Source organism: Urocitellus parryii, chromosome 10, assembly GCF_045843805.1.
Source record: "Urocitellus parryii isolate mUroPar1 chromosome 10, mUroPar1.hap1, whole genome shotgun sequence".
Lineage (NCBI taxonomy): Eukaryota > Metazoa > Chordata > Mammalia > Rodentia > Sciuridae > Urocitellus > Urocitellus parryii.
This window is the reverse complement of record NC_135540.1, coordinates 55,617,426-55,645,400: the sequence shown is the minus strand read 5'-3', so window position 1 is coordinate 55,645,400 and position 27,975 is coordinate 55,617,426. Positions and strand designations below refer to the sequence as shown.

General features: G+C 36.3%; 1 protein-coding gene across 2 annotated transcripts in view; it reads left to right on the top strand.

Annotated features, from left to right (window-relative positions):
• The window catches only part of Col25a1 (collagen type XXV alpha 1 chain), a 442,307-nt gene that overhangs the window by 348,018 nt on the left and 66,314 nt on the right, over positions 1-27,975 (top strand). Inside the window, exons 13-17 of one of the 2 annotated variants that reach the window (XM_077803433.1) lie at positions 14,679-14,732; positions 16,674-16,700; positions 19,089-19,133; positions 26,085-26,117; positions 26,487-26,522. In XM_077803433.1, the coding sequence (XP_077659559.1) occupies positions 14,679-14,732; positions 16,674-16,700; positions 19,089-19,133; positions 26,085-26,117; positions 26,487-26,522 (195 nt within the window). The remainder of the gene's footprint in view (positions 1-14,678; positions 14,733-16,673; positions 16,701-19,088; positions 19,134-26,084; positions 26,118-26,486; positions 26,523-27,975) is intronic. The other variant, XM_077803434.1, reaches the window with a different exon arrangement.

Below are 27,975 nucleotides of genomic sequence, written 5' to 3'. Positions count from 1 at the left end.
ATTTATTGATTTCCATGTGTTGAACCAACCTTGCATCCCTAGGATGAATCCCACTTGATCGTGGTGCACAATCTTTTTGATATGTTTTTATATTCAATTTGCCAGAATTTTATTGAGAATTTTTGCATTTATGTTCATTAGAGATACTGGTCTGAAGTTTTCGGGTTTTTTGATGTGTCTTTGCCTGGTTTTGGAATCAGGGTGATATTGGCCTCATAGAATGAGTTTGGAAGTGCTGCCTCTTTTTCTATTTCCTGAAATAAATTGAAGAGTATTGTTATTAGTTCTTCTTTAACAGTCTTGTAGGACTCGGCTGTGTATCCATCTAGTACTGGGCTTTTCTTGGTTGGTAGACTTCTGATGGTATCTTCTATTTCATCACTTGAAATTGATCTGTTTAAATTATGTATATCATCCTGATTCAAATTGTTTTACTCTAGAAATTTGTTGATGCCTTCGATATTTTCTACTTTATTGGAGTACAAGTTTTCAAAATAATTTCTAATTATCTTCTGTATTTCTGTAGTGTCTATCATGATATTTCCTTTTTCATCACATATGTTAGTAATTTGAATTTCCTCTCTCCTTCTCTTCATTAGCATGGCTAAGAGGCTATCAATTTTATTTATTTTTTCAAAGAACCAACTTTTTGTTCTGTCAGTTTTTTCAATTGTTTCTTTTGTTTCAATTTCATTGATTTCAGCTCTGATTTTAATTATTTCCTATCTTCTCTTTGTGTTGATTTGTTCTTCTTTTTCTAGGGCTTTGAGATGTAAGTCATTTATTTGTTGACTTTTTCTTCTTTTAAGGAATTAACTCCATGCAATAAACTTTCCTTAGAACTGCTTTCATACTGCCCAAGAGATTTCGATATGTTGTATCTGTGTTCTCAGTCACCTCTAAAAATTTTTTAATCTCCTCCTTGATGTCTTCTGTAACCCATTGTTCATTCAGTAGCATATTATTTAGTCTCCAGGTGTTGGAGTGTATTTTATTTCTTATTTTATCATTGATTTCTAATTTCATTTCATTATGATCTGATAGAATTAAGGGTAGTATCTCTACTTTTTTATATTTGCTAAAAGTTGCTCTGTGGCATAGTATATGGTTTATTTTAGAGAAGGATCCATGTGCTGCTGAGAAGAAAGTGTATTCTCTCATTGGAGGTTGAAATATTCTATATATGTCAGTTAAGTCTAAGTTATTGATTGTATTATTGAGTTCTGTAGTTTCTTTGTTCAGCTTTTGTTTGGAAGATCTATCTAGTGATAAAAGAGGTGTGTTAAAGTCACCCAAAATTATTGTGTTCTAGTCTATTTGACTCTTAAACTTGAGAAGAGTTTATTTGATGAACGTAGATGTTCCATTGTTTGGGGAGTATATATTTATAATTGTTAAGTCTTATTGGTGTATGTTTCCCTTGAGCAGTATGTAGTGTCCTTCTTTATCCATTTTTATTGACTTTAGCTTGAAGTCTACTTTATTTGATGTGAAGATGGAAACCCTTGCTTGCCTCTGCTGTCTATGTGAGTGGTATGATTTTTCCCAACCCTTCACCTTCATTCTGTGGATGTCTTTTCCTATGAGATGAGTCTCTTGGAGGCAGCATATTGTTGGGTCTTTTTTTGGGGGGGTGGGGATCCAATCTGCTAGTCTATGTCTATTGATTGGTGAGTTTAGGTCATTAACATTCAAGGTTATTAATTGAGACATGATTTGTATTCCCAGCTATTTTTGTTTATTTTTGGTATTTAATGTGTCTTGGTTTCTCCTCTGATGAGATTTTCCTTTAGTTTAATACCTCCTTCTGCTGATTTTCATTATTGTTTTTCATTTCCTCTCTGTGGAATATTTTGCTGAGGATGTTGTATAGTGCAGGCTTCCTAGTTGTAAATTCTTTTAACTTTTCTTTATCATGGAAAGTTTTTATTTCATCATCAAATCTAAAGCTTAGTTTTTCTAGATATAAGAATCTTGGTTGGCATCCATTTTCTTTCAGAGCTTGGTATATGTTGTTGCATGATCTCTTGGCTTTGAGGGTCTGGGTTGAAAAATCTGCTGAAATACAAATTGGCCTCCCCCATATATGTTCTGATTCCTCTTTCTTGCGTCTTTAAGATTCTATCCTTATCCTGTATGCTAGGCATTTTCATTATAATGTGCCTTGGTGTAGATCTGTTGTAATTTTGTACATTTGGTGTCCTGTATTTGGTTTTCCAATTCATTCTTCATGCTTGGGAAATTTTCTGATATTATCTCATTGAAGAGATTGTGCATTCCTTTGGTTTGAAACTCTGTGCCTTCCTCTATCCCAGTAACTCTTAGATTTGGTCTTTTGATGCTATCCCGTAATTCTTGGATGTTCTGTTCATGGTTTCTTACTATCTTCACGTGTGATCAACTTTATTTTTCAGATTGTATACTTTGTCTTCATTATCTGACATTCTGTCTTCCAAGTGATCTAGTCTGTTGGTGATGCTTTCTATTGAGTTTTTTTCTTTGATTTATTGTATCCTTCATATCAAGGATTTTTGACTATTTTTTTTTCAGAGTCTCTAGCTCCCTCTTGAAGTAATCTTTTGCTACCTGTATTTGCTCTCTTATCTCTTTGTTGGAGTGATCATTTTTGCTTGTATTTGCTCATTTAGGTCATTCTTTAATTCACAGATCATTTTTATTATGAACCATCTGAACTCCTTCTCTGACATTTCATCAACTTCACTGTCTGTAGGTTCTGTTATTATTGTATCCTGGTTTGTTTGGGGCACTTTCCTTTTTTGTTTTTTCATGTTGTCCATGTGTCTTCCTTTCTTGCGGCATGGATCTGAGATAATACAGTTTCTTCCCTATATTCTTGTAATACTTGAGCAGATTGTCAGTACCCCACCTTGATGTTAGGCTTCCAGACTCTGCTGGTGTCCTTCAATGTATGCTACTGCAACTATAGGTGGGGGCTGCAATAGCCAAGGTAACTCTAGATAATAGTTAAAGTGCCCCAAAATGGAAACAATGTCTTACAGAGATGGGGCTGAAAGGATGGGCCTCATACTCTCTTTGGGATGCCTGCTCTAAGATGCAGCTGCTTCTAGGCCCTGTTTCTTGTCAAAAAGTTAGGGGCCACTGCATGGGGAAGGCTATGGTAGTGACTGCAGTGTCCCAAGATGGAAGTGGGTTAGGCTTAGGCTCCCAGGTAGGGAGTGGAGTGAACTCAGATCTATCCTGGACCTGGGTCCTGCACAAGTGGTTGTGGACGGATCTGGGCTGGGCCTAGGCTCCCGTGCTGGTCAGAAGAGGTGGTCCTGTGATAGAACCACTTTCAAACTGAGGAATCCTTTGGCGGAATTTAAAGAATTTTCTATAATTTTTTTGGTATATTTATATATCAATTCTTTTAAAAATCTAACCTCTGAATGGGTGTTATTTACAACCTTTAATTTTTCAACTCTTTTCTCATCTTAATCATTCATCTTAATCATCATAATGACAATTTATTTCAATAGCAATCAGTGACCAGCCTTGGTGCATGTGCCATGCAAGAAAAGAGGTAGAGACAGATAAACAGCCCATAACAAGTCGAGCCCATGCTCCTCTGAGTTCATATCCTCATCTCCTTTTAAAGAGAATAAATAATGAAAATAACATCAAAGATCTTCAGGATTAAAAATATATATATTTTTTGCCTGGGCACAGACTAGAATTTTTTGAGGCCTGGGTCATAAGGGATATTTTTTTTCCCAAAGCAAAATGATAAGTATTTCATAATCCTGTTTCAGAATTTATTATTGTCTTTAAAACTTCAAAATTTATTTAAATTAAAAATTGATATTAGTGTGTCACCTATGAATCGATCCTAGCTAGCTATGTGATTTTTAAGGAACATGAAATTTTAATTAGCTTATAGTTGTGGTATTTGGAATCCCTTTCATCTCTGACACATGAGTCTCACAGTTCTTCCCTGACATTAATCTTCACAGCATACTTCTAATGGCACTTTTATTGTAAGTATATTTAGAGAGCCGATAAATTGAGCCTCTCAGACTTCCAAAGGTCAAACCATTGATTCAAGCTGCACAGTGAGCTATACAGTGAACCCGATATCTTTTATTCCTGATTCATTTGCTGTAACCACTAAACGTATGTTTTTTTTCTTTGCTACCTCAACTCCATCATTTTAAGAGTCTGAATTAAATTCCTGAAGGATTTCAATGTGTTGTGGTCTGCTTGTCTTCTGGCTAGTTCACCTAAAATTTTCCTGTAGCACAATTTACACAGTCATCTATTACCCCGTATATTTAGGACTTTCTGATGCTATACCTTAAGAAAAGATATTAAGAGCAAAATAAGTGACTGATTTCTGATTACAGATTAGTTAATGGTTCAGGGAAAGAATCTTACAATAATTCAGTTCTTCTATGGGTTAGAGGTGGGAATTAGATTATATTTATTAAATTTTCTGCTGTCTAAAATCAGCAATTATGTAGATTAGAATTCTGAGAATATGAGACTGCTCTTCTGCTAGTAGCTATAGTTATAGGACGCCTCCTTTTTTCTTAAAGAACACCATCATTTTCCTTTTACAGAGCATTTTATAAAGTCAAATCACTTTAACCCTGAGTGTGGACCGGGTATTCTCAGGCTCGCCCTGCTCTTGAAGTGACTTTGCACTCCATTTCACTTGTTTCAATGGAACAAAAGATAGTTCTGTTCTTTAAGTAATAAATTTTAAGTTCCTTTAGAAGGGAATAAAAAGTTAATTGAAAGAAGCTTTTTAATGCTGGCTGGAAATAAATCAATTATGGTCATATTTCCCTTCAAACCACTTCCCCCTTGGTTCACTTCAGCATATTTCAATGAAACTCAGAACTAGTTATCATTCTAGTAAATGAAAATATTGGGAGAGAGGAGAATAAAAATCAAAGGAATTGGGGTTGGGCAAAAGGAGTGTAAGAAGTGAAGCTCCTCACAAGCCATTGCAGGACAAAGAAGCCACCGAGTGGAAGTATTTGAATGAATCACATCATGAAGTTTATTTATTTGCCATTTTAATTTAAAAGCCACTATATTTTTAATAGAAGAGCATACAGAAATATTGACTTATTAGTTCTTAGTAAATTGCATCTGTAATTTGGGAAAGCTTGTGCCCCTAGATTCCCTTACACATGTCCATTGGTTCACGTATTGATTCTTCAGTCATTCATTCAACAGTGATTTATTCAAACTTTACAAAGTGCCAGGCACCAACTGAGTACCAAAGTTAAAGCTGTGTCCACTGTCATGGAATTTCCAGGCTAAGGGGAATAAGAACATTTATTAAACAATATGCTGAAAGTATGTTAAGTTGCAAAGCTATTAAGTAGTATGCAAGAGGAGCATAGGGCAGTCTGGCCTCTGGAAGACAGAGAGAGATTCCTGGAATAGATGACTTTAAGTGAGAATTAAAATCTGACAAGTGTTGTCAAGGGAAAGAATAACCATGACTATGTTGTAATACACACAAATTACAGAGAACCTTGGTCTTAGAATTCTGTTCTAAAACACCATAGCCATAGTACTAATCACTATGGGGGTTTTAAAATTTATCATGGATAACCAATACTCCAAATTTTGTACCACTAAACTGTTAAATAATATAAGCCACAAAACCAGTTTTTGTATCATTAGATATAATTTCTAATATCGATTTAGAATTTGAAATTTTTATTAAAAATAAAACTGCATTGAGATAGTTTATTGTGATAATCATAACAGAGTAACATCTACCAGGTTTCATTTATTTGACCTCTGGTCACAGTGCCAAGGGGCCAACCATTATCTAACTGTAAAACAGCATGGATGCTAAACATGGTGGTTCTCACCTGTAACCCCAGCAATTTAGGAGGCCGATGTAGGATGTTCATAAGTTTGAGACCAGCTTGGCAAATTAGCAAAATCCTGTCTCTAAATAAAAAATAAAAAGGACTAGCATGTAGTCCAGTGGTAAAACTACTCTGGGTTCAATCCCCAGTGCCCCAAACAAAACAAACAAAACAACACAGCATTGTTGAGGTTAATTTATAAGAAATTAATTTTTTTTCAGGATTATCTTCTGTTCTTTGCCTAGTGCAGAGAACAGAAGTTGTATAAAATAATTACTAGCGGGACACAGTTACACACCTGTAATCCCAGAGGATCAGGAGCCTAGAGCAGAAGGATGACAAGTTCAAAGCCAGCCTCAGCAACTTAGGGAGACCTAAATAAAAAATAAAAAGGATTGCAGAGGCGTCAGGGGGAGGTATGTAGCTTAGTGGTTAAGCACCCCCGGGGTTCAATCCCTTGTACCAAAAAATAAAATAATTACTAAAATTCACTCAGCACTTACTAGCTGCCAGATTCTATTTTAAGAGTTCTGTGCATACTAACTCACACAGTTCATAGCAATCCTATGGAGTAAATGCTGTGATCATTTCCATTTTATTAATGAGAAAATAGAGGTACAAAAGCACAAATTTTCTCCCCAGAGTCACCCAGGTGTTATGACTGAATAGCCTTCAAAGCCAGAAATTCTGCTTGTAATGCATAATAGTAGTTAAGAATGTAGATTTTTAAAATCACATTGATTGGTACAACTATAATTTTTTTTATTTTACATTATTGACACAACTATTATGTTACATAATTGATATATTATGTTGTTTTATAGTTTTAGACATTTGTGATTCTTAAATATTGGTAGTTTTTAACAAAGCATGATGAAAGTCTGGTTACTAGGTTTAATGTGAATGTGAAAATCTGAGCACTGCATACCCAATGCCTGATTAGCATTGCTCCTAGGTATTTGTATGACCTTGGACAAATTGCCTTCTCTAAACCTTAGTTTCCTCATTTGTCAAATAGAGATTATAATATTTACCTCAGAGTTTAATCAGGAAAAAATAATGGAAGTAAGTATAATTGTAAATATAATAAATATAATTTTCTATTAGAAGATGAGAACTTTCCTCTCTGCATTAGAGGCCTTAATACCTCCACGACACAAATCTCCTGGGTACCCAAGTGAGTATTAGTAAAGTATTATCTCATTCTACTCTCCACTGACCTTTAGAATTTTTCCAGTTGAACAAAGCCAGTTAAAACTTCCATTATAAATTAAGCACATTCTCTTTGTAAAAGAAAAAACATATATCATTCAAACTATTCATGGCAGGGGTGAGCGGGCAGGTAGGGATCCATGTGTACCACTACCTGGCCATCAAACTTTACAAGTGTGTTCAAAACAAATAGTTCCTGTTATTTATGTAAATTTCATCCAGATAAACTCAATTGGTCTATCTTCTGAGACCCCTAATTTCTTAGCTATCTCCCTGAATTTCATTTCCATTCTTCGACTTATCTGTCTATATTAGCAATATAGAAAATTAAAATTAAGTATTAGCCAGAAGACCTTTTTATTAAATAGCTTATACTTCTTTACTAAATAGCTTTAATATATAGCTTATATTATTGATACAACAATGTTTTCTTATTTTACATTTTTAGACATTTGTAATTCTTAAACATGGATATTTTTTTAAAGAGCATAATGAAGATTTGGTTACTAAATTTAATTTAGATATTACTTTGATCAATTTAAGACCCATTTCAGCAAATTACCTGATATAGCATATTTGCATTAAGTTTCTGGTTGATCTGTCTGTCTACTTTTCTACTCATTAATATCGTCTTACCAATGTGGATAGAGATTCTAATTTGGGGAAGGAAGTTTGCTGATTAGATAAACAAGACCAAACTTCCCTACAGGAATGGCAGTTCTCTGATGAATAACCAACTCTGTCTGTCTTTTCTTTCACCATGTTACAAAGCCTCCTTCACCTCCAGGAAAGGAGGTGGGCAAGTTGGAGCTAAAAACTGCTGGCTGCTCCTCACAGAGAGAAGTTGATTTGCCAGGATGGTCTGAGAGGGAGGATGGGGGAGAAAGGAGAAGCCAGGGACATGAAGACAAACTGTGTGCTCTGTGATGTGATGTCATCCCAAGAGCGCCACATAGTCAGTCTTGAATTCACAAGAAGCTGGGGCAGGATGAGCCCTTTGAGGCAATGGGTAAAGAACTGACTAACCCACCTGAATCCGTCTGGGGCAAACCAGAGTTGACTCAGTTCATGAAGATAAGAACTTGAGCAGAGGGGCTGGGAAAGCAGGTCTCGGGCATCTGAGGCCTGTGAACATGGATCTGAAGCCAAATTTATTCAGATTTCTGAGGAATAAGGAACCACTCTTCCCTTCTCAGAGTCTGCAGGGCTTAGGTAACCAGGTAACATCTTTAATCCAACAATAACAAATAATGTGAACTGTTATTATGCATCTCACTCCATTAGGGCTAACATTGAATCAGAGCCCTGCATACTTTACAGAAGACACATGGAGCCCATAGAAGTGCAAACCATTGGCCCTGCACCACTGGAAGCAGAAATGTTGGGATGCTTCCTAGAGCTACTTGGCTATTTCACGCTAAAATTAAGCAGAAAGGAAACATGATGAAATGGAATGAGTTTTTTTAAACAGAAGCTGCTCAGAAGAATGAGACAACCTGGATTCTAATGTCATCCCTGTCTCTTTGCTGCTTTTGTTCCTGGGAGACTTACTTGCCCTGTCTGAGTGTGTTTGTCTATTAAAAGTCATTGAACCTGATCCCCTTCTACTAAACTATTTCATTGTATTCTAAGTGCTTTGTCTTAGGGAAAAGCAGATGTTAGATTGAGTTCTTGAGGTAAGTGGTAATGCTTGGGGACTTTAGGTGACATGATAAAGCGTCAGCTACTGCTTGACCTTCATCTCAGGGAAGAAGCAGAGGGAATGAGGGATAAAACCACGTCTATATAAATGTTGTTAGGCCAAATGAATGGAGTCTTTTGAGGGGGATATACTGGGGACTTAGCCCGGGGACACTCCACCACTGAGCTATATTTCTAGCCCTTTTTATTTGTGTATTTGTTTTAGGTACCGGGAATTGAACTCAGGGGCACTCGACCACTGAGCCACATCCCCAGCCCTATTTTGTATTTTATTTAGAGACAGGAACTCAGTGAGTTGCCTAGCGCCTTGCTTTTACTGGAGCTGGCTTTGAACTTGCGATCCTCCTGCCTCAACCTCCCAAGCTGCTGGGATTACAGGCATGTGTCACCGTGCCCTGCTTTTTGTTTCGTTTTGTTTTTCTACTTTGAGATAGGGTATCACTATTTTGAGATAGGTATATGCTTAGGTGTTGGAGTCTTTAATCCTCTAAGGTAACCACTCTTCCCCTTGCAGAGTCTGCAGGGCTTAGGGTCTTTCTTGGAAGCTACTGAAGTTCTCATTCCTGGCTGTCCTTCACACACGACCCCACCCCTGCTTCTCCCCTCCTGTCACTCTTACCTTCTGTTTTCAGTCCTCACATCACAAGTTGACCTGGACTTGGAGGGGACAACTGCTGGTTAACATCTCTCCCACCTTTTCCTGGGTCCCCTCTCTGCCCACCAAAGACAGCTTTGCTGGAGCTGAGACCAAAAGCCATCTCTGGCCATGAGATTTATTTTCCAGTCTCCTAGTAGGGCAGCCTGGCCATCTTAGTGTCTCAACCAGCCTACATTGCGCTCACATCCTCGAATGTACTTAACTCATTTGTGTAGAAATTAGTGTGAAAGTGTAGAGAAGAAGTATAATCAAGGATGAACAGTGCACAAATAAAATTTCAATGATGACTTATGCATGCATGTGCGCGTGCGCACTCACACACATACACACACACACACACAAAACACGATGAATAGTGCACTTGGCCAGCCCACACAGACTTAATAAAGGATAGTGGAGCTGCTACACAGGGTCATTAGTGTAAACTGAATCTCCCTTCTGTCAAAGTTCTTAAGCTGAGGTGCATGTATCCTTGGGAGTTTACAGAAGTGTGCAGGGGTACAAAATCACAGAGGATCTAGGGCAGTAATAACACTTAGAATTTGGGCATAGGATTCTTATTTTGTATTTTATTTGTCTTCTACATTTATGTAGAGTTTGAGGTTAAGTATTTCGACTACTTTATACCTCCTCTCTTCACCCAAGTTCATGTTTGCACCTATCTGCCATTAGAGAACTAGAATGGAAAACTAAACTCAAATAAAATATATATAGTGTGTGTATAGTTATAAGAAGAGAGAGAGAATGTGGATAAATATGAATAGAGAGCTGGACACCATTTTTCTGACTCTGCCCTGAAAAATATTTCTGGATGTTGCTGGTTGGTGCCTCATTGCATTCAAAGAACAATCCTGTACTGGTTGATATTTATCTAATTGTTGCCAAAGGCTCTGAGGCTCCAAAACCTATAAAGTATGTCTCTTCCTCTCTGATGGCTGCTGCAGAAGAAAAATGACTGTAGGCTGGTCTTGCTCACTGGTGAAGCCAGGGAGACCCTTCTGTGTGCTGAGTCACTGTCAGGAAGAAAGGCCCAGTGGAGGTATCAGTGACCAACACTGGATATTTTTAGTCTTTATTTTATTCTACATACTCACCCCCCCGATCACCAGCTCCAGGGGCAGAGCAACCTAACCTCTGATGCCACATTGTGTTCTGTGTTACCCTTTCCATCTAGTGCCAAGTCCGTGCTACATGAAGTTATTTTCATCTTCTGTTTGGATGATTTTTTTTTCTGAAAATGCACTGCTGAAAAGAAATCATTCTATTTTTAAATTACATTATGCTAAAAATGTAAAGCTCAATTCATTTTAAATTCCCATTGACAGAATGGAAAGCTATTGTGATTGAAGTGATGGTGAGTGATATTACTGCTGAATGACTTGTTTCCCTTTAGCACTCAGTCTGTGTGAGAAAACCACATTCCTTTCTGTCATTAAGTGCTCTTTCAAGTCGACCTTGAGTACTAGTACCTGAAATAATTGCAAAAGCCTTAAGCGATGTTTTATGTTTTGTTAGAGTTCCAAAGAGTATTTGGTGTACATATATGTATATAAAATAAAAACAGCCAACTATCTTTCTTAAAAGTCACTCCAACTTACTTTCAGCTTAAATTTGGAAAAGGTCATTTTGGAGTAATGTACTGGGAGTGGCCTTAAAATTTAAACTATGCTAGAGAAAACCCCATCAATCTACCTGTCGTTAAGATGTTACCTGCATTGTTACCATCGATTAAATGTCCTCAGTGTTTATAAATGTGGAAGGCATTCAGAAGTAGATGGATAGGTTGTCCAACAAACATGAGACTAGCTATACACACACACACTGGTACACACACACATACACACACACACACACACACAGCCTAGTTCCTGTTTTTGTATCTTTCTGATATGTGTATGTTTCTGTTATATGTACATGTTTTACTATTATATAATAGTATAATATCATTAGAACTTTATTTGAAGGGGACTCATGATAATTTTGTCTTCATATATTGGAACAAATTAATACACTACAGGACATAGTTCATTCCTCATTAAGACTATGCTTTGATTTCTATTTATTATGCCTCTTCATGAGCTGGAAGAAAACTTTGCTCAAAAAAAGAAAAAGAAAACAAAACAAAACAAAATAACCACAAACTCAATTAGATGTCTCCTTCAGTTATTATGTATATTTCTTTTTTTCTCACTCAAAAATAATCTTTGAGTATAGGCACCTGTATAGGCATCTTTTATAGTCCATGAAACTCTCAGACCACTGTAGAACATACAGTGGATTTTCTCTAGCTCTTAGATAAATGAATTCATGCCTTTAAGGATCGCATAGCTTAGCTTTGGTCCTCAGAGTTGAACAGCACTTCAGCTCGAACATTCCTTTCACACTTCCTGGGAGACATAGAATGCTCTAAGGCCCCCTCATCTGACTTGGGATGTATTTTTCTTAATATTCTTTATTAAAGGTAAAATGCTATGAGTCATTTTTTCTTCTTATCATCTCCCTTTGATTCATTCAAGTAACAGTTTTCTTCAGTATCCAGATTTAAAGTCCTATGAATCTATTTATAGTATAAACTCATGAGAAAATATTTAACTTGAAAGTGAAAAAGAAGTGTCAAATTGAACAGCAGTGTGCTCTTATTTAGGCTTATTAAGCAGCCACAAAGAGAATTAAAATTGTGATATCCAATGTTGATGAAGCTATGAAAAACTAATACAGAATAGATGCCTATCAAAGCAAATAAAACTCAGAATGCTCTTAGAAAGCAATTTAGAAACATGCAGTTAGGGCCATAATGATTCCAGTGACTAAAACATAAATCCAGGGCATTTATCATAATTAAAAATTTGACAGAAAAATATGAGCATGTTTACAAAGGTATTTATTTTAGTTTGACAATAAAAATTTGGATAGAATATTCAACCTGAGTATTCAACAATGTGGGACCGATTAAACAAATGATCACACTTGGCTTTGAAAAAGGATAATCAACCTGTTCACAAGACAATAATGAATATCATGTGAAAACACATGTGTTATGAACAAAAATCAGAACATTAAACTATGTAATATACTTTGAATTGCTTGGAAATATGTAAGTTTTTAAAAAAGACTATACGGAAACAGGACAAAATGAAAACAGTCATAAAGGTGATGAGATTATTGGTGCAATTTTTTATTTCATCTTAGGTTAAAGGTTATTTTAGCAATATGTAAAATCAAAGAGAAAAGGGGATCGAATTTTAGTCCCTTGATGTTCATATATTAAGGAGAATGTTAGGCAAATACCTAAGCAACATTTCTCTTCCTTGCTTGAAATCTCAGCATGAATTTTGTCTGGTTCCAAGGGGCTTAACCCTTTTTTTTTTTTTAAAGTAACTCTGGCTACCATGGTTATTCTTTGAAAGTCTAAACAAAGTTTTCATTGTTCCCTGGCAGCATCTCTTATTTGCATTAAACCATGAGTTATGATATTAGTGCATCCTGTTGTGGATTCTTTGAAGAAAGCAGACTCAATAGCTCTTTTTCTAGTTCCACAGTAAATGATAGTCCTCTTTCAGGGTGTATTCTGTTTCCAAGTTCTTATCCTTTTGTTACATACAAATGGCATATCAAAATTTTCCCATAATGGCCATCATTATTCTAAGTCAACAATTTTGTCCTTTTACCAAGGAAAGTGCAAGAGTTGCCATCACAGTGTGATTTTAGACAGGAAGTCGAATTTCTTCCAGAAGGTTAAGACCTCAGCAATTATAATAATCCAGCACAATAGTAAGATATTTTTCACTCTTCTAGAAAGAGACCACAAGCTTCACATGGCTTAGATTAATCTGGTAGGAATGCCTGAATTATCTTTAGGTAAATTATATTTAATTTAGGTTTCTGTACATTCTGGAAAGTCATTTGTAAATGGGACATATAAACCAAATACAATGAAGATAGAAATATTCATTATCCTCTCTCTCTCAGTTTCTAGATACATTCATTCATCAGTGTTAAAAGCCCCACCTTTTAATTTGATCATGAGTTCAAATCCTGATTATATTTATGTAAATCTGGACAAATTACTTTTTTATTCCTTAGTTTCTTCACATATAAAATAGACAACAATAGTACTACATACAAGCTTCTGAGAACTAATTGAATTAATGAATGTAAAGATCTTGGCACATTAAAAAAATGTTACTTTATTATTAATGTACATATTTTTGAGGCTGAGAACACAAATATAAAAATCACCCAATTCCTGCCCTTTAGATGACTTATAAAGTGTTCTTTAAAATCACTTAACTGTAACTTAAACCTAAAACTGCTCTAAAAATCAATCTGTTAAAAAAAAAATTCAACTAAAAAACAACTTTATCACCCTCAGTGGAAGGAAGTTGTCCACTAGTTGGAACACACAGGAAAGGGCTTTGCAGGTGTTTTAAAATGAGATTCTCATGGATCTAAGTTGGAACCAACTAGCAGCAGAAATGCACAAGGTCGGTGGGTTTCTTTTGGTTCTGGGTACTTTATGGGACTCTCTTTTCTCTTCTTTGGAAAATCATTGCTGGTTGCAAATCCAGAAAGACTAGTAGACATCATCACCTTTCTTAGATGGATAATTTTTCTAGATTAATAGCCATCATCTCCCTCCCACCCCACCCCCCGCCAAAAGTCTCCCTTTCAGTATGAGAATGAGAGCCCTTAAGTCCAAATATGTTATTCGAATTATTTTTTACAATGATATTGGAAAAAGAAATCAAAGCCATTTTTACTTTTAACTTTTGTATCAAATGTGTCTAAATACATTAAGTGGGTATTCAAAGATGTGTCTTCTTCAAGATTTAGATTTACAAATGTTCATTTGATTAAATCTAATATGAAAATATTATGATTTAATCTTTATTTTTCTGAGTTAATCTCCTAAAAATTCTCCATCTTAAGTGTCTTATATTTTCAAGGATCTTTTATTCATTCAACCAGTACTTATATGATATATAGGCTGTACCTAGTACCATGCTAGATATTAACTCCATGGGTCAGTCCCTTCATCTTTCTTACTGATAAAAATAATAAATTAATTAATTCTGTTATATACCTTGCTCTCTATCACATAGAATTTTGGATTGTATAAGCTAACTTGTGATTACAGTAATAGTCATTTTTCTCTTTTTCTACAGCATTATTGAATGGTTATCTCCTCTAGCTACCTGATGTGCTGATTTTGTCTGTTTTACTTAGTAATGATATCTGTTTTTCATTTTGAGGGTGAGCCTGGGTTGCCTGGAACAGTAGGACAGAATGGAATCCCAGGGCCAAAGGTTAGTACAAATAAAGCCAAAAAGAATCATTCAACTCAAGGATTTCCATCAGATTGTAGCTATCACAATTTTTTTTTATATCCTTCTGATGGTACTCTGGTGGAATTTTTTTATCAATAGTATAATATGCTACAGTATAGAACTTTGTGACTAATGAATAAATTATATTTGTGATTTTTATTACTGTTAAGTTAAAAAGGCAGAAAAACAAATAGGATATGATTATCTAAAATCTTAATTCTGGGATAATTAACATAAGAAAACCCCTATTTCAATATGACTGTTGTCATTTTACCATTTCATGAGCATATAAAAACATAATTCCCCTACATACTGCCTAACATATACATATTTACAAACCTTCCTAAAGATGATGTTCACCATGCTTCTGTGGCTTTTCCTCAAGATCTGGCCACCTTCACCCTCTCCTCAACACAACCAGTTAATCAGATGAAGAGCAGAATTAAGATGTGGCATGTTTAAAATTTAAAAATGAATGTAGCTCTGAATTACTAAAAAGGGAAAAAATGTAATGAAGATCTTTTTTTTTGGATCACATGTTTTCTTTGTTTCTTAAAGAACAAATGAATCTGTTAAATATAAAAAGATTGGTGACAATTTAGTTTAAACCAAACAGGCAGACAAATCCCAAATCCTTTGATGAGTGAACATCCCTTGAAGTACAAAACTAATGTCTAATCCCATCAGCTGTGCTGGTGCGTATCCCTACCCACAGATGCCTGTCAGCTGATTTTACAGATCACATTGCTATTGACAGGCGCCTCAGACAGATCTAAAATTTATAGACCTGTCCTTTGTCCTGCAGGGGAGGAAAGAAAATGTGCCTTCTGGGACTATAGTCGTTTTCCTGTCTTCTTCCCTCTCTTGCTCCATGTTAAAAAGCCAAATGATGGGAGTTAATGCTTAATGCATATTCACAGTGCTATTCTTGTGTTGCCTAGCGACCCGACATCAGGACGGATGTTTAGAAGTGAAGGTGGCCAGAGATTCAGAGAGCCAAAGGGTCAGGTTGAGTTCCGGAGAATGAAAAGGGTCTTGCCTTCAAACTGACTTCTAGAGTAGGTTATATTTTCATTTAAAAAAAAAACAACAAAAAACCTCACAATAATTGCCTTATACCATTTTTTAAAAAGCAGTCTCATCTCATGGCAACCCTCAATCTTTTCAGCTGGAAATATTATCATAATGTGTGTGATGGACTTTAGAACTTTCCCACCCCGTCTCCTGTCCTTTCCTGGGTAAAGTGAAAATGAAATTCTTTTCAGAGCATTGTAGTTTTCATGTCTTTGGGGTCATCATTTCAGTTAAGGATGTCTCTTCAAAACTCACTGAAATTCTGCCCCTTTCTCATGTCTTCCTTGAAAGAATTCGTACCTCCTAAAATATACCTCACCTGGAACACGCTAGTTATCAACAGTTAGAAGGAGTATGTGACATTGTGAAGGGGTCTGAGTTCAGCATCTCAGGTTTATGATCCTGTTAGGAAAAGACCACACTGGAACTCCAGTCCCAGGAAATAATCCTCACACCTGGAGATGCTTTGTGTCAAGGGTTTTGTGGAAGGACATGCTAGAGTTTGGACAGAATAAAAAGCAGCAGATTAAAAAGTCTCTCCAGATACTGAACTGTCACCCTCTTCTGCTCCTCAGTGGCCCAGCCTGTGCGTGGATCATCTTGAAACACTGCACATGTCTTTATTCCTGTAAAAGCCAAGAATTAAGAGTACATATGGTATTGATATACATACCCAGTTCTGCAGGAAACTCATCATACCTTTTTTTTTCCTATAGAAACTATATATAACAAAAAAGAAAGTACCATACATAATTCACCTAATGTGTTCAATATCTGGTTTGTTCATTGTTACTTAATTGCGTGTTTTGTCACTTAACGTTACTCAATCTTTGTTCTTTTGCTCAGGGAGAGCCTGGAGAACAAGGAGAAAAGGTATGATTCTACCTGTGTTTATCTGTTTTCCTCCCAAGAAGTACCCAGCTGAACTGGATGAATGGATGGAGGGATGATGGATGGATGGACATACAGACAGATATGATAGCCGGGGGTGGGGGACAGTTAATAACTATATTCATTGGTCTGTTTTTAAACTGTTAATTAGGGAAAGAAGAAAATAGTGTAATTTTGTGTACAGCAAAAATTTGAGTAAAATATTTAAAGAAATGGAGAAAAGGGAAGCAAATTGAAACTCCTATAACAGACTTTAAATGGCTTTCATAACTCCCTACGCCTACAAAATCACTCTTATGCTCACTTGCTAATGCCAGGCCAGTACTCTTCTAAGCATCTACATCTCTCTCTACGGCTTCTTGGGTCATGAGATTAAAGGGATACAGATGATTTACCTGCAACAATTATCTGAAAGTTGTCCCACAAAGAATTCTTATAAAACCAGAAAGAGAAACAAAAGGAGACGCAGGATGCTGCATGTTCAATTTCTGTTAGCCTCCTTTCCTTACTACCTTTGGGCCTACCCTGATGACTTCGACTCTCAGTGAATATGGTGGTGCTTATTTTCCTGGTTCTCATGCTATTTAATAGTGCTTGAGAATGTGCTGAGTGGGAAACAACCAACACTTTACATTATACTTCTTCCTAAGTGTTAGGATATTTCTGATAAATTAGTATTGTAACCCCTAAGCTCAAAAGAAATTCATCTAAAGATAAAAAATACACACACACACACACACACACATACACACACACACATCTTTAATGCAACTGTATGTTTAAGCATTGTAAAGAAAAAAGGGAAAACATATTTAAATGGAAGAACAACAAAATAGAGGTGTGTAAAAGCAATTTCATGAAGGGACAGCTCAGTCACACTCTTAACAATCACTCAAACATACTGAGGTTTGTTTTTTAATAAAAGGATTTTCTACAATTTTTTTAAAAGCATACAAATAAAAAAACTGCCTGTCAAAGCCCCCTCGTGGTAGATTACATTTATTTGGCATCAAACAGTTCATGGTAATTAACTTGAAATTAATTAGTCCTCAGGTGATTGTTTTGTGTTGAAATTCAGGAGGGAGAGGGAATTATGGCAGCATCCTTCTGGAGTCTCATCAGATGGTGTCACCAGCTCACACAGTCCACTGTAGAGTATCTGTCACCGTAAATTTCATGCTTATTTGAAACAACAAAAGAAAATATGGAGGGAAAAATGGAATCTCCCTCTTCTACTTCCTCTGTCCTGAGAAACCATCCTCTTATTTTGAGGAACTCTTTAAATGATGGAAAGGTGAACCTCTTACAAAGCTGGAGAGGAGTGCATTCCACCCCATGGAACACATGAACAATTGTGCATTATTATCATAGCAGCTCCCACTAATGGCCCAGGATATGCCAGATATGCCCTAGTTGCTCTATACACAGGATACCACTTATTTATTAAAGTTGCACAAAGTGTTCTTATCCTCACATTACACAAGAGACTCTGGATGCAAAGAGAATTTCATCTGCCCAGTAATGCCAAATTACTGGCTCCAAATTAATGGCATTTCCCCTTGTACATGCTATGCTGTAAAGCTTAGATTCAAGAATTCAGAATTTAAGGAGGCAAAGCGTACAGCGTAAATGAATTCTTTTTCCCCCAGTGGCATTGCATTGTGGGTAGAAAGGAGATACCATGAAATAAGCATCAGAAGACTTAAAAATATCAAAGCATAAATTCCTCAAACTCATTTTATTGTGATTTATAAAAATAGTTTTCTAATATGTAAACTTTCATTTCACAAGTGCAACTCTTTTGTGTTTGTACAAAAGATCTAGAGTATGATGTAGTGCCAAATAAATAAATGCTCAGTCCACAATCTTTGAAAGCCCCGTCATGCATTTTGAGGCCCTGGAGAGCTACAATGGGTTTGAAGAGAGGGTAGAATTTATACTAACAAAAGGGGAAAAGATGACGAGAGTCCAGGGGGCAGGTGTGGCACAGAGAAGAATACTGAGGTGGCAGGACATGGGTAGCACGACTTACTAAGAGAACTGTCAGAAAAAAAAAACCTTCATTAAAGAGGAGCTTTGAGCAGAGGAGAAAAGAAGCAGACCGAAGAGGCTTAAATGTCCAAATATGCTATTAAAAGGCAGACAGATAAATTACTGCTTCCTTGTTAATCTTATGAGTTTAAAACTGTTCAGCCATTTCATTGTAATAAAATTAATTGTATTGAAATCAGGCAGCTGGTCAGGTAAAAGTACATTACCTCTGTAGAACATTTGCAACAGATTTCTTTCTATGGTGTGTTTGAATGAAAACTGCTCTTTGTTTTGTGGCACCAATATGTCTTACATGTCTCACTTTTTTCCCCTCCTCAGGGAGATACCGGAGAAAGTGGCCCCAAAGGTGACACAGGCGAAAAGGTACAGTTTTATGAGATATGAAAGGGCATTTGTAGGAGCAAAACTGTTATTTCGTGTGTATGAAAATGGGAGGTTTTGAGAGCAATGCGTCAGAGTATCCTAACATAAGATCAGAGATAGTTCTCCAAGATTAGAAGACATTTAAATATTTGATTAAAAGACATTTCAATATGTGATTTATAAAAAAGTGATTAATTTGAATCCTTCCCACAAATTTAAATATTTTGAAAGCAAAACAGTGTATCCAGAATGCTAGAAAATGCATAGCTAAGTTCCAGTAATGTGGCTTTCAAGGAAGAAAATGCGTATCCTGAATGCTCCCTTTATACACAGGGATATAACATAGAGTTCCTAAAGTGACTTGGTTTGTCCCAATTTAAGGAGAGAACATGTCAGACGATTGGTATGAAATTTTAAAGTTTGATTATAAATGAATATCCCTGATTAGATCCTTTAAAGCAATCTTGAAAATTTGCCTCAATGTGAAACCCACTAAATCTGTGTATTTTATCTCTCTGTTGTCTCTCTCCTCCACTTGCCTTTTAAACCATGATCTGCAGGTATAGTGCAGTGGTCCATGACCTGTCTTCTTGCCTCCCTCTTTTTTCCCTCTGCTCCATCATTGTAGCATTTGCTTGGATTCATCCTTTGACATCTGACATCAGAACATTTCTAACATTGATATTTCACTTCACCTTGACCATGTTAAGATCAAGAAAATCTTTCAAGAAGCCAAATCTAAAATAGAATCAGGTGGATTTTTAGCATAAATCAGGCTAAATAAATTGAGTGATTGAAAGCATTATTTACTTAGGCTTATAATTGAGAATGAAACATTCAACTTTAGAAGTTATTATAGTACAGACGGGTAATGGTCAGTCATAAAAACATGTTCATAAAACAAAAAAGAATTATCTTTCTTCTCATAAATATTAATGTAAATATGGCATGGAATGGGATTGAATCTATGTCACCACAATTGTGTTTGTATTTGAGGAACAGTCTAGAGGTTAGAGAGGACTTTTAGTTTCCTACAAGAAACTACAGGTTAGGGTCCCTTGGCCTCTGCACTATTGACATTCTGAGCCAGGTAATTCTCTATTGTGGGAGTTGGCTGATGTTCAGTCACTCTTGGCTTCTACCTGCTAGATGCCAGTGGCACCCCTGAGTTGCAACAGAGACACATGTCCACACATTTCCAGATGTTCCCTGCAGTACAAATTCACCCTACATCAGTTCCACTGATGTAGACCCATTCTATTGATCTGCTAAATTTTAAGTCCCATGATGCCATTGGATGACATGAAACTTTTTGATGCATTTGAGACCAAGGTTAGAAGTCGACTACTCTCAAAATCAAAATTTGAAACCCTAAATGTATAAACTTAGGTGATGTTATGTTTAATTTTCTTGGTTCTTCTTAAAAGCAGAGGTCAGCCAACTTCTTCAGTAAAGGGCCAGAAAATAAATATTTTAAGTCTTTGCGGGCCATATGGTCTCTGTCATAAGCTCTTTAGCTCTGCTGTAGCATGAACACAGCCACGGACAACATGTCAACAATGAGTGTGGCTGTGTTCCAATAAAACTTTATTCCTGGACACAGAACTTTTATTCTTATATAATTTTCATGTGTCATGAAATATTGGTTTGGTTTTTTTTACCCATTTAAAAATGTAAAAACTATACTTGGCTCAAGGGCCTTACAGGTGGCCAACTGGATTTGGCCACTGTTGCCAACCTCTGCCTGAAAGAAAGGAAATATTCTACACAGAGCAATTTCTTCAAGTGAAAAAGTGTATACCGAGTCTGAACTCTGCCTATTTGGATTTATACAGAGGATTTTATGCTTTAGAAGATGTATTTTTAAAGCTGCATTTTTGGAACATAGGTCAATATTTGTTTCTTTAATCACACGTTTTGAAATTTAATTTTACAATAGGGTGGCAAATTTTTTCTTTGAAAAGACCAAGTTATCTCAAAGGAATACTGTTCTTACTTTATATATTAATGCAAATCATTTACCATACTGACTCACACATCATAAACTTTCAATAAATATTAGCTTTTCTTACCACATGGAACTAGAAATCAACAAGATTGGTCGTTTTTCTTTTTTTTTAATATAAAAAAAAGTTTTACTAGTCAGCTGAAATTAAGTACAAGAAATGCCTCAGTTAGAACGGAAATCATTTCTATAAACTTTCAATGGGTCTAAACAGGGGATTGTAAATAGGAATCTGTAACACGTATAATATGTAATCTGACCTATAGCATTCATCCCAAGAATGCTGTAATTGGAATATAATTTTTGATGTGTTTTTTAAACATTTCCTGCTTCTGTCATATAATTTGTTTCCAGCATGTTGGAAACACTCTCCTTGTGGCCTTTGTGTTCACTATGTAAAACTCATTCATCATTTACCAAGTTTGAGATGTAAAATTTTTAAAAATACTCCTTTTCTGCTATTGATGTAGTAAATTACGTCATTGACTGATTCACTTTAATAGGATATTTTTTTTTTCTTTTTGATCCAACTCAGTGCCTTTGGATGGTAAAGCAATCTAAGCCTTTCCAGACTGGTCATCTGGAAATGTTGTGGAACTATACTATAAAAGCCACTGGGCTGGGTTTTCTCTGTGGCCAGCAACTACGGTATACTCCAGGTTTAGGAGCAACTTGCCAAAGACTGGTTTTAATCATGTGTGGAGTTACTATGGGAAGGTTTACAGTGGTGGTGTTCAACTCTTTTGAGTGTTAATTCCACAACCAAATGTACAAATGGATTTCTTATCTATTTTCACCCACTTGAAAGTAGATGTCTGTGCAGCCCAGTGAACAGTTTGACCATGTCACACAATTCTTCACCCTTTTATCTGCTGGTCAAGATCTCCACATGCATTTTCTTGGCACTGACTATCTGTTTCTTCATTCTCCAGTTCCTACTATGAACACACTGTATTCTTATTTTACATTCACTTCCCATCTTTGATTTGCATCCTCTGAGCCTTTGCAGAAGCAACGTCATTTTGGAGCTACCAACCAAATTATTGTCTCTTCCTGAAATCCCACCTGAAGTCCTATCTCTGTGGATATTCCCACAACAATCAATTTGGGGTTTTTTTTGTTTTGTTTTTTTCTAATTTAGCTCATGTTATTCTTTGCCACTGTTGCCAACATTTGCTCTCTGACCTCCTCCCCCCAAATCCTCACCTCCATTTTTTCATTTTCTAATCTTAGTCATTCTTCAATCCAGTGAAAACTGAATTTAGAAATCATTTCACTGGGGCAACCTTTCATCCTCCTCTGGATTGGTTAGGTCATCTATTCTTTGCTCCAGCAGAGCTCCTTGGAATTCATTTCACAATCCTTTTTGTGGTTTACTAAAATTTCCAATTTTTAATTGGACATACAGCTCATGGAAAAAGAAAAAACAAAACAAAAACAGCTAGACTGTTTTATTCCCATCACCAGTTCAAGGTCCTAGCATATAGTTAGAAGGTAATAAATATTGAATTTATCCCTTTAGTAAATGAAGAATCTTAGTATTTTTTTACTCTTGAACTGTTTCATATTCTCATTGAATGGATAAAATTGTTCCTGTATTGTTCATTTGCTTATCACCTCTTCTGTATGTATACAGTGAAATGGAATCTCCCTAACATGGCAGTTTTTTTCCTGTCCTAGATTTTTTTCTTTTTAATTTTTTTTAGTTGTATATGGACTCAATGCCTTTATTTGTTTTTATGTGGTGCTAGGATAAAACCCAGTACCTCACACTCGCAAGACAAGTGCTCAACTCCTGAGCTACAACTCCAGCCCCTCCTGTCCTGGATTTTAAAATAGAATAAGAAAATGTTTTTCAATAAATAATTTTTTAATCATATATACGGTATAACAAGGTCAGGGGTTGTAACCGCATTGTTCTGTGTTGTCTCCTCAGCTCCCTAAATCCCTGATTCCAGAACATGCCTGATCCATATTTGGTGCTCAATTAAGTTTCTATGGAATAAGTGAATGAATGATATCAATAAACCATCACATTCATTTTGTATCTCTACATATGCTTTATTAGCACATCTATTATAATTAGTTACCCAGCATATTTGAAATAATCACAAACAAAGCATATTTATATCTGATATCTTCCCAGTATTTCCCCATCTGTGACTTATCCTATAGAAATTTCTTTCTGTGAATCAGTCAACTTATGAAGCTAGGAGTATACTTAAGACATAGTTGGGGGCAGTGGCACACACCTGTAATCCCAGGGGCTTGGGAGGCTGAGACAGGAGGAGCGCAAGTTCAAAGCCAGCCTCAGCAAAAGGGAGGCACTAAGCAACTCAGTGAGACCCTGTCTCTACATAAAATACAAAATAGGACTGAGGATGTGTTTCAGTGGTCAAGTGCCCTGAGTTCAATCCCCGGTACCCCACCCCCACAAAAAAAAGACATAGTTTGAGGGTTTTTTTCTACTTTAATCCCATATTCATTTTCACTTTGGGAGAGGAGGATTATAAACCCATATTATTTCCATGACTTGCAGCATTATCCTTTAAAATGTTGAACTTACGAATGTCTTCCAGGAGTTGCCTTGCCACTTAAAAGTCATAAAAATTCTGGGAGATTTCACAGTTCTAAATCTTTAAAAAGAGAAAAAAAATATATCACTTTTAGTTGTCCATCAAATGAAACTTCTCAGATTTCCCAAGGAAACCAGCCCTTCAGAAAGTTGCCCTTTTCTCTCCAACCACTTTCTTTGAGAACTAAATCTAGTCTCTTTTGTCATATAGTGGATTATCTAACCACTTTTCATTAAAACACTGATAAAAAAAAAAACTACAATTAAAACAAGCAACTTCCTATTATTTACAAATTTACTCTATGCCCTGTTGTCGAAATGAAATGAGCCAACAATTCCTTTCTTATTCTAACAAAAAGAACATGGCAGTAGAATTGAGGAAGCCCCAAATTCACTTCACGTCTCCTTGCTTCAACGTTCTCACCTACCAAATGGAAATAATAATATTTGCCCATGCCAATAATATTTGCCTATAGTTTTTTAAGGCAAAAACAAGATGAGAGGAGGAACTTTGTGAAGCCAAAATTGCTTTTATGCATTCAAAGGTCTTATTACACAAAATGTTGCAAACCTGCTTTGTTAGTGTTGATGGCTTTCAGACTCTGTTCTGTAGAAATAGAAATAAGTTTTGTTTTTATTAGCCACATTTATTTCGCTTCCCCTTTGGAACTCAACTGGATGTTAATGCTTGGGAAGAAAAGGAGTATCATTGTACAGAAAGACAGGATTCAGAGTCTTCGCCTTCTTTGTTTAGCCACATTTTAATTTTTTCCTTAGGTAATAGCAATTACAGATGTCCAAGAAACTCATATATATTCTTTCCTCAACAAGCTAATTTACTATTTCCTTCTCCTTCCTAAGTTTTCTTTTTTCCTTCCTAGAAGTTTTTTTTTCTTCATTTTGATCCTTGACTGCTGATCTGTTTTAAAAAAAAAAAAATTCTTTTTAAGATTTGTTCATCATTTCCCCCAAATATGTATTGAGCACATCCTATGGCCAGGTACTGAATAAAAGCACAGAATCTGCTCATATGCAGCTAACTGTCTAAAGGAAGGGTAGACACTGAATACACAAAAACCATAAGCAGGCAGCTACAAAGTAAGCTGGGCTGATATGAACAGAGAGTGACCCTACACAGTCAAATGTGTGTGTGAGGTGCATCCACCTAGGCTGGTCAGTGAAGGGTTCTTTGAGGCAAAGCCATTTAAGCCCAGATCTGAAGAAAGAGATGGTGCCACGTAGAAAGAAGGGTGAGGAAATGAGGGAGGGGGACAATTGCCCCATGCCCAGAGGCCTGAGGCCTATCTCCATCTCTAAAAGAGATTGATGAGCAGCTTCTGGAATCTAGAACAAGCAAACAGACCCCTAGAGCTGCACGAGCATTTGTACAGACAAGTCAGCTGAGGACATCCTGAGACGTGCTTCCTCCTGTGGCTCTCTCTTTTCTTGACAATCTCAGACAGCTAAGTTTTCTCCTTATCTTTGTCCTCCTAGCATGTTCATGGAACAGAGGGCTAAAAGGAGTCTGAACATCTAGGCCCTTGGCTGACCTCGTCCCCAGTTATCCTCCATACTCTTTTCTCCATGAGCCCCTCTGCTTATTTATAATGCAGCAGCTTTAGAAACAAACGTAGGGCCCCTGTATGAAGTCTGGATGGAACACGGTGCCTTTTAAAACACCGGATTCTGTCTCGAGACTTTGTCTCAGAGCTTTACTTGTGTCCCCATCACCCACAAGTCATCCATCATCCTGTAACTTCCCAGTGACCGAGTTACAGTGAAATAAGTGTAAAGCTGGGGAAAGCATGCTGGGTTGCGACTGCGACAGAGCTTCATGAGGAAAACAAACGGATCTGCTGATCTGCTGCGAGGCTTTTCCAGCTCGACATCATTAACCCTTTGACTTCATCCGCTGAACCTTGACTTTCCAAAAACTAAAGGGCCAGAGAGCTCCCTGTAAATGATGGCCACTGACATTAATAAACTCCAGAAATAGAGAAAACAGAACATTCCAGATCCCTAAATTGTAATTTTATTGCTCCAGAATGTTTTTTTTTTTTTTTTTTTTTTTTAGCACTGTATCAAGAGAGGAAGAGATTCACATTTCTATCATTGTACTTGCTTCAAGGAATATAATCCTGATATAGTTTGCATTCAAGGTCAAGCCGTGTTTGTAGGAAGTGCATTGTTTATCTTAGACATCATTGCCATCTTAATTGCTGATGTCCTGGGACAAAGTCTCATGGAGCATGTTAGGTCTGTGGGTCATGGAGTCCCTTTGAGTGTCTATGTCAATAACAGCTCTCTGGGTGTGTGCAGTGTTTCCTCTTTCCATAACTTGTGGTGTAACCTCTCATGGGTTTCATTTTAGGGTGACCCTGGATCATCTGCTGCAGGAATTAAGGTAACTATAGGCATGCAAGTGTTTGTACCACAGGGATCACAGTTTTGATTTTCTAAGCCTCTACTTTCTCTCCCCTTTTACCAACATTGACGGTTATTGTTCTATTCCTGTTTACCTCGATAATCAGCTTCCAAACACAACAGGGATATTTGTGGGAAATACAATGAAGTTTAAATAAGTGGGCTGGACTTCTCTTCCCTTTCTGAATGGTTTTATGAAATGTGGATTTACATTAAATCAGTCTACTTGTGATCAAGACTTGTGACCAAGAAGAAGCTTAGGCCATCTCTGTGAAAGTGCCCAGAGGTCTAAAGTTTTTAGAATATTCTTGTAAGACTGCTCTTTTCACCTTTGGTTTCCTTTGTCTAGGGAGAACCTGGAGAATCTGGTCGTCCAGGGCAAAAGGTAATATCTCTATCTCCAGTGTGTTCTTTGTATAATTATGATTCATTATATAACATGAAAATGATTATTGCAAAATGATGTAGTGTTCATGCTTTGCATTACAGAGTGTTATTGGTTGGTGTGCATTTTATTTTATTTTTCTATTTTTTTGTGTGTTGCTGAGAACTGACCCCAGAGTGAGCCTTTTGCATGCTAAGCAAGTACTCTACCACTGAGCTACATGCTAAGCCTCATTTTGCATTTTAAACAGTCTTGATGCTAATCATTGCAAAACGTGAAAACAAATCTATCCTTGTAAAAGGATGTTTTATGAACTAAAATCTACATATACTCAGCTGTCTGAAACTAACAAAGATCTGTTGGGTTGGACTCCACAACTTATCTTGCCTGTTTAAAGGTAATCTGCATGTGTCTTTCTTTCATGAGAAGAAATGAGTGTTTACTAAACTGACTTAACAGAGAGTGCTGGACAGATCTTTAAAATTTATACTCCTTTTCTGTTCATTGCCAGTACTTTTCTTCTGACATTTTTTATGCAACTCTACCTATGTCTTTCTTATTGTGTTAGCAAACTAATTTTTTTAAAAACTAAAATTTAATTAGAGACTCTAGCCACATCAATGTAACTAACTATAGCTTGGATTGTCATTTGTGTTTCACTTGAGCAACACATTAAAGAACACACAGTGACTATGTTTAGATTCATATTCTCCTTTGAGTCTGAGGCAGGAAACAAGTGTTAGCAGTTTATCGTCTGAGCATCTGGATATCAGTGCCCAGTGTACTTGGATTTCAGATAACAAATGGATGTAGCTAACAAGAAAATGTGAATTCCACATTAAGCAAAATCTCTTAAGATCATTTCTCTGCCCTTGTCCATCAGTAGCTGATGTGGTAGCAAAAAAAACAAAAAAAGGAACAAAAATATATAATTTACCTCATTAGTAGAAAGGGAAAGAAAGAATAAATTCCATTATAGTAGTTTGGAACTTTAAGGCATGGCAAATCATGGTTTTGCTATGTCTCAAACATTCTTCAAGTCATCGAGAGAGCTTTATTTTTAAAAAGAACTTAGGATGGAAGTAATTTATGAAAAGGTCTCTCATATTCTTTTAACATTTCTCTAATTTAAAGACATATTTTTCTTTTGAAACTAAGAATCTCAGAGTAATGATTCATCAGGCCCAGTTCCAGGTAAAGTTGAGGCTTTTCCAAAGAGCCCAAAGGAACTCTGCAAATTTTACTGTTTAATTCCTATTCTTCTGATCTTTATTTTAAAAATTTGGAGTTAGTGATACAGTCAGAGATCCATGGTCTGCTTTGTTTTGAAAAGGCAATTAATCTTCTCAGATGATCTAATTTTAGGTCCCTTAGTCTTTACAAATTAAAGTCTATGTTTCAGTTGTTCTACAAATCTGTGATTTGCTCAAAGAAATGTCTGCAAGATTCTTGT